The 13,672-nt window shown below is 35.0% G+C and overlaps 1 protein-coding gene across 1 annotated transcript; it reads left to right on the top strand.

Moving 5' to 3' along the window:
* Positions 1-2,731: 2,731 nt before the first annotated feature.
* Ent3 (equilibrative nucleoside transporter 3) lies at positions 2,732-13,389 on the top strand. The gene is made up of 4 exons (XM_014239044.3): positions 2,732-3,811; positions 7,748-8,031; positions 8,895-9,181; positions 9,258-13,389. Exons 1-4 carry the CDS (start codon positions 3,639-3,641, stop codon positions 10,527-10,529), a joined length of 2,016 nt encoding a protein of 671 aa, XP_014094519.1. The 5' UTR covers positions 2,732-3,638; the 3' UTR covers positions 10,530-13,389.
* The last annotated feature ends 283 nt before the right edge of the window (positions 13,390-13,672 follow it).

Here is a 13,672-nt window from a genome sequence, read left to right as displayed (position 1 = left end):
TTATGTTCTTATATATTTCTTCAACGCTATTTTTTCGGTTTTAAGGTGATTTTGCTATACCTTCTAGTGGCAGTCCGGATATATATGCATATTTGAAAGTTTTCGCATCAGCTTGCACAGCGCATAGTTTACTAATTAGTTTGTCTAAGTTATGAGTTTTTGCTGTCAGGTCTCCGAATATGGATTATTTTTTTAATATTTTGTATGACCAACACGAAGAAAAAATACAATACAATACAACTTAACATCCATTATTTATATTCGATGCGGTTGAATATTAACTATAATTAAGAAATTCAAGGATAATATAAGAACTGATCTAAAATAATTATATGTGCTATTTAATTTCCCAAATTAAATATTTTATCAAAGTTTTGATTAATAACAAACACTACTTTAAATTTAATTTTAGAAAAATTTGAAGATTTTTTTTCTTCACTTTTGGATTTTCTGAAAAATTAGGGCCCCTTTTTAATTATTAACGGTTTATTCCATTAATGAACGAATTATGCAATGTCTGTTGTTCGGAGAGACGAATTTATTTCGCGGTTCAGTAAGTCCGTAGACTTGGTTGTTGGTAAAATGGGTCAATTTAGTAATAACTACGATATATGGATGAAATTTTACTTGACACTCTAAGGTGGTTGGCAAATAGTCGGAATCAGACCAATTGTCAAAAGTTTTTGAAAAAATGGTTGTGGCAGTTGACGGCTGCCGGGAGTTTGAAAAAAGTATAGGGTACTTTATTTTCAAACTTAATCGACGGTATTGTAGTCTACTGACAAAATTTTATCCCATGTGAAATTCCTAAATTTAAGAAGTTAGAGGACGAAGCAAATATTCTTTATATGTGATAACTCTTCTGAGAAAATTCCGAGTTATACCTAAGACTTTCTTACTTTTCAAATATATAAGTAAGAACTAAGTTCGGCTGTAACCGAATATTTTATACTCTTGTAACTTGCAAGGATCACAGCCGGCTAAATACCTTGTTAGGTAGGTAGGGTGGCTGTCTGACGATGCACATAGGCCTATAGGAGGCTCATTGTGATATCCTTCAGGTGTGTTGGTAATACTAAAAAATGTAGCTAAAGAAGTCAACATTTATTATTTAGTTTGCAATAAAATTTCATATTATATAAAATAACATAACTCATGTCATAAACTCATTTAGATTTATTGTTATATTTTACTTCCTGTCACCTAAAATTATATTAAAAATATCCTCAAATGAAATATATATTATATAAACTTAACCGGAGAGACTAAATTTTTTTATCGAGATGATGTGAAAAGCGTCAAGCAGAGGATGGGAGTTCATTATATTAGATATATGAGGTTTATACCAAGGTTTACACCAAATCCTTACATATTCAGCGCTAAGTCATTAATATAATTTTAGAATTTCTAAGAAAACTTGTTCACTTAATTTCATTCAAATATCACAAATTTTTACCTACCTAAACGGTTTAAAGTCGGTTAAAAGTTGTTGCATTAACCTTAGACTATACGGTATACTTCAAAATATATTTTCAAGCAATATATATTTCATATATATTTGGCATTACTACATATTGCTAACGGAAAAAATGCTCACTGAGTTTAATTCAGATACCTCACATACTATCGCCAATATATAAAAAGTAAAATCAACCGGATGTTTGAAAATCTTGAAATTAGTTATTTGGAGTATCGGGCAACTTTGCACTCGATTTTATCTATTTTAGGCACAGCGTATCTGTTATTAGAAAAACACGGCCCCACAATTTTATTACTATATCTCACATATTGGCCGATATATGCAGTATAAAGTCAGGCCGAAGTTCGAAAATCTTCCTACAAGTATTAGGAATATAGGGGCTAAGAGAAGTAAGAAGACCCGATTCAATTAATTTTTGACATGCGGACATAATATTATCAGGAAAATTTACTCTCCTAATTTCAATCATATATCTCATACACTGAACGTTAATTTCGGTAAAAAGTCAACCATGGACATTAGGGTCCACGTTTTCGGTATATGGGGGCTTGAACAGTTATAGTCCAATTTTGACAAATTTTAAATTTGAGATGGCATATCTTGAAGGCACTGTCATTGTACAATTTTTGTATTGGTTTCGATAAAGCTCAATTTTACCATATCGTGTGTAAAATTTAAAGTTTCTTGCTTAGATCGGATCCCTAAGCATACAGCTGCCAGTCAAACTGAACAATCAAAATCAAGTTATTGTAAGGACAATTTTGTATTAGTGAATGGTATTATAGCGGTGCAATTGAAGTAAACGTTTTTTTTTATTGTTTTTAGAGAAATTCAGCCAAAAATTTTCAGATTTAGTGGATGTACATTACTGCAAAAAGTGTTTCAAAAGCTTCAAAACCATTTTTTAACTTAAACATTTATAAATATTATACATACAAAAATTACTGCTCTAAGTGCAATTTGTTTTTTGCACTTCTTAAGAAAATGTTTCCATAAATTATTTCAATGTGCACATAGCTTAAGGTCAGCATGCTGGGAGAAAATCCGCTAAACTCCAACGAGCACCGTTTGTAAACAAAACCACTGATAAGGAATGACGAGAAGATTAACAACAAAAACGATGCCGTTCGTCTAAGTTATGGTGATGTAAACAAAAACAACCACAAAACAGATGACAAGTGCAATAGAAGCCACAACAATCTTTGACAGTTACAGCGTTTGAAAATGACAGCATAACAAAAATCAATAACGTTCAACAGACTTGCGCAGTGCGTGTTAAGGAAATGAAAAAGCAAGCCAAGTTTTCGCACTACACGGCATAGAAAGCACACAAAATTCTTGGCACTGGTTGAAAGTCTTCATAAAATTTAGTGGAAACAATAATAATTAAACAAATATTAGTAATTATTTAATAAAAACAGTTTTTTAAGTAGAAATTTAGGCTTGTCTCTGGAGCGTAGTGTGGAAAATGTATAACGCTCTGGAAGCTCTGGAAGCAGACATAAAAATGTTTTGAAACTTTTGTTGGAAGAAAAATATATGTAAATTGTAGCAAATATTGTGAGGCAATGTGCAAAATGTGAAAAGTTAATGTGTTACGGAATTATTGCTTAAAATACGTATTGCGAATTCGGAAAATTTCGGCTTCGAAAAGCATTGGGCATTTTGGGGTGTGTAGGGCTTGAGTAGCAAAAGTGTTGTCGACGTTGCCTTTCCTTTATCGATTAAAACCGCGAAAGGTGTTGCAGGCTTTTTACTTGAGCTGTCAACAATTGCGACAGTCATGATTACGTGGAAGCTTTTTTAAAATGTGAAATTGCAATTGAAATGAGTTACCTAAAATAGCACTACATCCCATATATACCATAACAAAATATAATATAGAAATACTCGATAAATTTGTACTAGTCATAATATTAAAACTTAACAATTTCAATAATTAAAAAAACGTTACTTGTTGTTGTGCTGTCATGAGAAATTAAAACAAAAACATTTTAAACTTAGACTTAAACAAAATTGGCATTTCGCTTAAGCAACTTAAATTGCTTGGGCGCCGCAAAGTAGACTAAATTATACGCATTATTGTTTCGGGGCGAAACACCCATTATCAAGAACATTTGTCCACCTTGAAAGTGCATAGAATTGTTAAATAGCGGAAATGGAATCCGCTCAGGCAACAACTTATGAACCGTTAGAAGGTCGCGGCGCCGGCATACGCCACGAGCCGATGGACAGTCCAGAGGCGGACGTACGTTCACCCAAAGATCACAAACATTCAGTGTATGTAGCATTGTTGGCCGCTGGTATAGGCTTTGTGCTGCCCTATAACAGGTAAGTTGGATAATGAATAAAGATTTTTTCATGGATTAAATAATGTATGCACGCGTATGTTAATACGTAATATATGAGTAATAAAGTTGAATTGTTATATACCTTCTACAGCCAACTCAAGAAAATTGTTTATCATATTGAATTTAACCTTCCCATATGTGGAATATATTACAATATAAAAGTATAAACATCTTTTTAATAATAATGTTTAATTATTTCGAAATCACAACTAGTGGAATAGTCTTCAACCGATTTCCTTAAATGCAGTTTATGCTATTCTAACTGCTCTCTATTATGCCAGATGTTTTAAAATCTTCGAACTGTTTTAAAAAAGGAAACATTTTATTTTGATAAAACTAGAGCACAGTTTTTAATATATTGTAGTTGGTACACCGATTAAAGCGAACTTCTCTGGAATATAATTTTGGATATAATATTTATATTACAGTTGGCCTTTAGTTTGAAAATCAGCCCCAGTCTCGTCAATTACCTACCTCTTCGCTCTCGCTAACTTTCGCTTCAGCGTGCATTCTCTTGAAGTCTGAGCGCAGACTAACAGGTTTTTATTTTGTGGTTTTTTGAGGCTTCTTATTCTGAACTGCCTCTTTAGTACGTCCATTGAGTCAATCGCTTGCGGTCTTCATAAGGCATATACCATATGTGGCTTCCACCATTGCGGAGCCCGAATAACACTTAATAGGTCATTAGTAGCATTTTTCATAAAAAATTGTGTTTTGTTATGAAACACAAATTCCTTTATATCTAGTTGTTTAATGTTTGGGCTGACTACACAACAAATGGAATCGATTCTCCTAGAAAACACCAACCCACCTTTGACCGTTACTCAAACAAAACTCAGTTAAACAATCACAAAACTCTCTGAAACGTTTTTTTCAGTACAAAATCTAATTTGTAACGCCATATTAATAGATTTATAATATTTGGATATTATACTGAGTCGAATAAAGCGTTCGGATTGCTGACAGAACGATCTGTATTTGTGAGAAAATAGAATATCAGTTTCTTATCTTAACTTCCATTATTAGATCGTTAATCGAGATGCAATACATAATTCCTGAACTTCTGGGACAATCCACTAAAATATTATGCATTAACTTTTTCTTGATGCGCGATATACGAAAAACGAGAGAGTACCTTACTTTATATTGACTTTGAACTTCAGCTTTATTAATGAGCTGAATATATAAATATATCTGCCCAAGATCTTGTCGACTTAAGAAAAGAATAATTAGCGGGACAAAATGTTGGTGTAACGGAAAAAAATATACCCCGAATAAGTTCAAGTGAATCCGTTAGCAGTACCTTACAGTAATAAGAGAATGTAGTAGCTGTTAGAAAGCCGCTGCATTTATACAGCGTTCCAAGCCACAAGGGCATTCGGGGAAATGAAATAGATGATGATATTGCCAAAAGTGCCATCCATCTTGCTGCCGAACCAGTACAGGAAATACGCAAGTCGCTAAAAACGATACATAATGAAAAATCCGAAAGGCATGACAGACGTATCATCATATCAAATGAAATGCATTGAGCACGGCCTCGTAAAGACTGCAGGACGGTTGTGGGTCTACTGACAGGTCACAACTTAATGGCATCAAATGTGAGCCGGATGGGCTTTAGTAACGACGACACTTGCAGAAAGTGCAGGGAAGTAGGCAAGCGAGAGAAGTTGGATCACCTTCTTTTGTTCAGTCTTGTTCAAGAGCCTGGATGAAGTATAAAAATTAGATATTGAGTTTCTCCTATAGTTTGCAAAATGAGTTGACGTCCGTATGACGAACACGGGTGCTCGAATTAATTTGAACGTACATCTGTCATTACTAAGAACCAGTAGGAATATGTATGGCGTGACAGCCGGCGAGTATAGCCTAAAATAAACTGCTTACAGCTCTTGGCTCGACAAAATTCCGCGTTCGTTCTGATAACGTAAACCAAATTGTCCACCATGTTTTCACAATCATATGATGATTGAACTCGACTTCGACTTCGATCTAACTTTAGCTGTCTTTAACTTTGGTGCTACAGTGGATCTTAATTTGTAATATGAAATCAAATTAATTAGTCTACAATCCTTCACTATAAACCTGGCCTCATATAAAGTAAGGATATGTACTAAAGAGAGGGGCGTATATGTGTTGTCTAGACTTTCTGTAGCCGACAGTATTTATGTTGACAGCAATTAAATCTTAACGTAATTACTCAGTTTTTATTGTCACCTATTCATTAAGTAACTGACAATTCCATTCGCCATGATTGACCAACTGACTGCGAGCTTGTGCTATTAATGATCATTAAATATTCTTTGGAAAATACAGGTTGGTTGAAAAGTTTCTGCGCTCGAATGGAAAAAATACTGTTTTTGGTACGATATATTTTTTTTATTCAATATAATCGCCCTTAACTTCAATAAACTTATTTCAATGATCCTCCAATAATTTTATTCCATCTCTATAATGACTTTCCGAAAACTCTGTAAAATGCCTGTTTACGGCTGTTAGAGCTTCTTCATTCGACGAAAAAAGCTTTCCACGAAAAAATTGTTTCAGGTTTCTGGTGGTCTGGTGCATACGATGGATGCTCAAGCAATTCGTACTTTAATTCGTTGAATTTTGTCATTGTTTTAACACCTTTGTGAGCAGGTGCATTGTCCTGATGAAAAATGATTTTTTTGTGCTGCAAACCTGGTCTTTTCTCACTAATGTTTTTATCCAGCTGATTTAAAAGGCTGCAATAATATTCAGAGTTGATTGTTTTACCTTTCTGCAGACAATCAATCAACAAAATTTCGTTTGCATCCCAAAAAACTAATGCCATAACCTTCTTTGCTGATCGTTGTGACTTCACCTGCTTTAGAGCTAAACAATCAGCTTCAGTCCACTGTAAATGTTCTTGTTTCAATTTAGGATCATGGTGGAAGATCCAAGTCTCATCCATTGTTATAAAACGATGCATTAAATAGGTTTTATTCTGCTTAAAACGCTCCGAATTATGCTGAGAAATTTATTTTCGATCCAGTTTTTGTTGAATTGTTAACATGTGCGGCACTAACTTTCCAAACAGCTTTTTCATATGCAATTCTCCAAGTAAAATATGAAGTCATCGTTCGTCTGAGACGCCTATGGCATTAGCAATTTCACGCTTAGTCAAACTTGGATCTTCACTAACAATATTATGAACTTGCTCAGTGATTTCTGGTGTGGTTGCGGTTTTTGGTCGTCCTTCGCGTGGATCAAAATTCAACGGTGCGTTTTGAAGGTGAGGACTCCTTATACACTTCTAACAATTGTTCATAAATTTCCTTTGCTTTTAACCTTTCAAAACAAGGAATCTAATCACTGCGTGATATTAAATTTTTTCCATATTAAAAAAATACTCAGACACATTAACTTCAAATGGCTTGTAAACAAAGAATTAGCTGACTTGTAACTTTGAATGTGTTCGCATGACAGATGTACCAACTTGAGCACAAAAAAAACAAAATTGCAGCTAGCACTGCTATTTCTTTGTGAAAATAGAAACCAACCTATACATTACCCGCAATGTGCAGTTTTGCTGCGCTGAATCTGTATCAATAATGTCATTACTATTAAATACTTATAAACATAGTATATACTCGTATACTCTTCATTTCAACGCACAAAGTCGTTGAGAGGTAATTATTGAGGCACACATGTTTGTATATACAATATGTAGATATAACGAGCCTTGATTTTCACCCACTTGTCGGTCCTAAAATTATTCGTACCAAAACACGCAATTCGACAACCATAAAAATGTATAAATTTTTTACTGTAATGTAATCTTATAAATATATATAATATTATTCATGTATGAGTGTAACCTTATGAAAATGTTATTTTTGTCTATTCTCCAACTCCAAGTCATGTCTAATTTCCTTTAATACTTTTATTGCAGTTTCATCATCGCCGCCGATTACTGGCAGGCACGCTTCCCCGGTCGTTCCGTGGCATTGGACATGTCCATGACGTATATAATTGTCGCCTTTGCTACTGTTCTACTCAATAACGTTTTTCTATCGCTGGCGCCATTTCGTGTGCGTATTCTTTTCGGTTACGTTGTGTCCTTCACCACACTCATCTTTGTGGCCGTCTGCGAGGTGGCATTTCATATGTTCGCCGCCAATACGGCGTACTCAGTGAACTTGGCTGCTGTGTCATTGGTGGCTATCGGCTGTACAGGTAGGTGGAGCGAACGGAGTTCAAGTTAAAAAAGAATATTAATGTTATAAATTATTCAAAATTCTGGAATTATTTACTTTTTATTTTTGTATTTAATCAATGATAACCAAAATTGAAAATGATTATGCCACTTGTGGGCTCATAGAAAATAAAAGATATAGATATATCTGAATAATTAAATTTTCCAAAACTAATGAGCTTGAGGTAATATAAGTTTTGCTGATAATAATCCCAGAGCGATCAGAATCTCGAAAGATCTAATAGAAATATTTTTTCTCAAAGACTGAAAACAGTAGTTTGAACATCGCCAACGCTTTTGGAAGAATTAAATATTTGAAATTATTTATAATATATTGGCAAGGTGGTTCAGATCCTAAATTAACTTAGTTTTTTGGAAAATATTTTATTCAAAACAATATAGAGAGATTAGTTTAGTCCTATGCTAATACAAGGTTACTCATATGAGAAAGAGCATAAAACATAGAAAACAAAGAAGTAAAGAAAATGAAGGTGATACTAAGTAAAGAACTTCAAGACACCGTTTACTATATAAGCTACAGCGAGGTTCAAAACTGATTTTTGTTTGAAAGAAAACATAAAAGTGATTTTGAAACTTACAGCTTACGTGCCTATCCACGAAGGTCGCTGTCAAGCACTGTCAACTCAGCAATATATCAAAAATTTGATAAAGAAACAACTACAATATGGTTTTAAATCATGCAACTTGAATGAACTCTGAAATGATGATTCCAGAGTTTTGCAACTCATACCTTGCAATAATATTAATTAGTTTTACAATTCTGCTTTTAAAATTTGTACTTCGAAAATATATTTCATATTTTTTTCCTTTCTTTTCTCCATAGTCCAACAATCTAGCTTCTACGGGTTTGCCAGTATGTTGCCGAAACAGTATACCCAAGCGGTAATGGCTGGAGAGAGTATTGCCGGGTTTTTGGTATCTTCCAATCGTGTGGTCACAAAGATGTTAATACAAAATGATCGGCTATCAACGGTGATCTTCTTTCTCACTTCGACACTGTATGTGCTACTCAGTTATGCAATGCATTTATTCACTATTAATTCACCGTTCGTACGGTATCACATGAAGGCGTGTGCAAAGATTGTGCTTCGACCTGATGAAGATCGATTGGTGGGTATTTTGTATTATATTTAATTAACCTAAACAACAACTAAACACTCAATTCTTCTATTATTCACTCTTACAGCAAAATGACCTCGACGGTGACACGCCCATCGCCAAGTACGGTGTATTAACGCTGGAGCCCACTTCACCGCCAGCAAATGCGACAAATAGCACGACAGGTGCGCTGAGTTTCAGCAATCCCGTGTATGAGCTTTCCAATCCAACAGCTGGTGAAAGTGTAATCGAGGGACTCAATAGTTTACCCGACATGCCAAGCACACCGCAAGAGCCGACCACGCCGACCACAGTGGCTTTCAAGGTGGAGCATGTACTTACGCCAGGTACTTGTACACCTGGCAAGCTGAGCGATCTGAAGAATGGCTTTGTGTCACGTTGGACCGTCGCACAAGCGATCTATCCGTATATGGTGTGCATCGCGCTGGCCTACTGCGTCACACTCTCGCTATATCCTGGCATCGAATCGGAGATTATTTCATGCAGTCTCGGCACATGGCTGCCAGTGTTGCTTATGTTTACTTTCAACACGGCGGATGTGATTGGCAAACTACTCGCTGCCCTGCCATATCCATGGTCAAGGCGTCAGTTAATATTAATGTCTGGTTTACGCATCGTATTGGTGCCGCTATTGTTGTTGTGTTGTGCGCCGCGTCATCAACCTGTCATTTCTGGTGAGACAGCGGCCTTTATTTTTACAATTGGTTTGGGCGTTAGTAACGGTCTCGCTGGCAGTCTTCCAATGATGCTAGCGCCAGCCAAGGTACCCGGCACACTGAAAGAGGTGACCGGCAACATGATGACACTATCGTATAATGTCGGTTTAACGACTGGTTCACTTATTGGTTATGTTTTTGAATCCATGCTGGGTGCACAGCTCACCAATCCATGTCCGACTTACCCGTATGCGCCGGCCTCAATGTTAGATCCAACGGGTGCACATGCGCAGCTTATTAGCACTACTAGCACGACCAGCACCGCTGCGCCCATATTAAATACAACAGCCGTTGCGGCGGCGTTGTTCACCACAACAGTTTCCACATTATTACCGACCACCGAAGCGAGCACAACGGCTTTGGCGACCACAACAGCAGCGGCAGCTGTCTCCACAACCAGCACAAGTGTTGCGCCGCTGTTGCCCACATTAATAACGCCTACTACCGCGTTGGTGACCTCTACTGCGGCGGCGATCTTAAGTTCGGTAGCGGGCACCATCGACAATGTATTCTCTGCTGTCGTGAGCACTGTCTCAACGGCGGCTCTGGGCGACTTGACTGGCGAGACGAGCATAAGCACCACGGATCCACAAACGCCAATAGAGCTGATGCAACAGATTTAAATGGATATAGCGAGCTCGGTCATAAGTGTGCCACGAGATTGAAAGGTGTTTTAATGAAAAATAAAGTTTTGACAGTGCTTAAAAACTTGTTTTTGGACAGTCTTGTCGGGAAGGAGAGTTTGATCTGCAAGGCCGCTATAATATTTGACAGATTTGTTGTGGTTTATGAAGTATTGTAAATAGCTGCTTTAAGTTTTTGTATTCAAGTCGAAAAATATGTGGGTGTGTTGAACTTTCTTATTACATAGACCTCGCTATGTGTGCTTGACTGAAATGGCGGTGGTCGTGTTTATAATATAAAACTATAATTGTCACATGAACAAAATGCAGAGATACACCCATTTAGTTTCACTGAAATCAGCGCATGACACAAAATTGTTAACAACAATAAGCAAAAAAAGGTTTTAAAAAAGAGATAATACATTTTACTCGTACTTGCTGCTAATGGCATGTCATACTCATACCAAATATGGTACATAATAATATACTCATACAGATAATTAGATTACCTACATACCAACATTCATAATTAGATACTAATGATTCTACCATAAATAACTGAAGTAAAAAAAAAACGCATGCGAGTAAAAATAAGCGCCTAAAGGTATTAATGACAAGCTGTAGGCGTGGCCAACTTTTAAGCGCCAAGCGTGTGGACGCGAGTGTAAATGCGCGCCTAAAGATAGGCTACAAGGTTTAAAACAAGCTACAGCCATTGCCTACTTTTAAGCGCTAAATTTTTAGCTCTACTAGGTGCACCAGTATTTCAAGACTTCCTTGTTTGGTTTTATATACTCGTAAATATCACCCTAACTTATACTCAGTTAAAAATGAAAATACAATATTAAAATTGAAGTATTATATTATATTAGAATGAAAACAGTAAATCGCGTGCAGTTTAGTGGATGTGCGCTAGAAATTAAAAACAATAAAGAAAACAGTTAAAAACGCGTATAATTCAGAAACTTCAAGTGAAGTTGATACTTACAGTAAGTACATATAATATATTAGAAGACAGTGTGACGAATACTTTTAGGCATGTTACCATGTTTTTCCACCATAAATTCCGAAAATTACATGAGATATATTTTTAATATGTGCATACATAATTACATACGTAAGAATTAAAAATAAAAGGGAAATTTAAATAATATTTAAATTAAATTAAAAAAAAAAAAAAAATTTATGATAAAGCAATCGGATTTGCCGAAAACTCTGTAATGGTAACTATACTAATTATTTAAAATTTGAATTTTTAAAATTTGCGATATTCGTTGCTTACAATTTCCTTTTTGTGCCTTATTATTAATATTGTTAAAGGAGTTTTTGTTGTTTATTAAATGTATACATTTACTGCAGTGGGTTTCCAAATTATGCAATACTTACAAAAACTATATAAGTAAATATTTAGTGAATGTGAATTTTAGTACTCAGCACTGAGAAAGTTTTCAAATATCACTATAAAAAGAGTACACTAGTTCCGTTAACTTTAAAAGTAACGAGGGTAAGAAAAGTAAAGTCCATCAAGTAGAACATTGTCAAGTCTACAAATTTCAAATATGCTACATGTTAGGAGAGCTTAGGTATTGAGAGTTATCATCCCAACAAAGATAACGATAACACTTTAATAGTATAAGACCCGTCCTTTGTGAAATTAGAAAACTGTTATATTCAAACAAACCAATCATATAACGATAAAAACCTATTCCAAAACTTTTAAGGTGACTTATTATGGGTGCAGGCGACTTATTAGGACTTATAAGGCATATATAACTAAAGGTATGAGGTTCAAGGTGTTTCAATAATATGCTAGTATTCTTTAAGCTTCCTTGCAAGATTTTCAGATTTATAGTTTTCTACAATTCCGTTTTGACCAAGAAGGCTTATAATAAAGTTGCTCGATGCTACATATTAATAATGAGGCTAAGTAATGCTTCACTAGTTTTAAGTGAATCTTATTGATTCTGATTTTAAGTAATGACTTACAGTTCTTTAAGAGTATTTACTACTGCGAGCAGTTGACATTTTCTTAGGAAAATTTAGGTTATGGTTATTTTTGATCTTGAATCGATGTCAAAACAAAAAGCGGCTTTGGACTTGGTAACAAATTTCACAAAAAAAGCATGAGTTTTGGCTGGATTTAACTGATAGACTATAACCGGTGTCTGTGTAGAGATAATAATATAAAAGGTCAAGTAACGGAAACTTCTTCACTACATATCCTTCGTCATTACTTAGGATAAAACCATGCACAATACTTAATGATTGTGAGTTATACAATTTTTAACTTTCTTTAATACCTTTTTAGCAATAGTGTTGCGATTTCGACACCCACTGTTAGCCGTATATGAAATTTAGACTCTTCTTAACCCAAATTTTATGTAAATTGAGCTTTTTAGTTAATTTATCTTTCTCCTTTTCTTCTTATCTTCTTATATATATTTTTTTAATATTCACCCCTATTTTTCAAAAGGAATCTAAACCGAGTAATCTTTTAGCAGCTCTATAGTTCTTGGCTGCTTATGTAAAGTATCGCTAAAATCAAAAGTCAAAAAAAAAATATGAATACTATATAGTTTCATTTATAGCAAAAGCAAAAAAAAAGGAAAAAAAATGGCAACTGTTATCATTGTTCGTGAAATATGTATATTTGTTGTACGTACTCGTATGTTATTGTGATTTTGTTTAAATTTGTAAGTCGTAACACGAAATGAAAATGTGAAATGTTTTGTGACTTTTTTGATAAGCAAAAGCTATGAATTTTGTTTATCGATCGGTGGTAATTGTAATATGAATATGCGGGAAAATACATTGTAAGTTAATAGAAATATGAATAAAGTGAAATTTCAAAAGGTAAAAATGTTATTGATTTCATGTGGGAGTGGCGGGCTGAAAAATGACCAAAGAAGGGCGGATAGTACGTTGAGAGCCGAAGGCGGAGCACAATTCAAATAATCAATTTCATTTAGTTGTAACATCGTGAATTGATCGACTGTGGCCTCATGCGGTACTTCTTTTTCGCATACTCAAATTTTCAAATCCAATTGACTGTCTGTCCGTCCGTCCGTGCATGCTGTAACTTGAGTAAAAATTAAGATCTGGTACACATGTTCCTTCGCAGGAGGGTTGGCATTGCAGATGAG

The sequence above is a fragment of the Bactrocera oleae genome, chromosome 6 (assembly GCF_042242935.1).
Source record: "Bactrocera oleae isolate idBacOlea1 chromosome 6, idBacOlea1, whole genome shotgun sequence".
Lineage (NCBI taxonomy): Eukaryota > Metazoa > Arthropoda > Insecta > Diptera > Tephritidae > Bactrocera > Bactrocera oleae.
The sequence above is the reverse complement of the archived record's forward strand: the minus strand, read 5'-3'. Positions and strand labels throughout refer to the sequence as shown.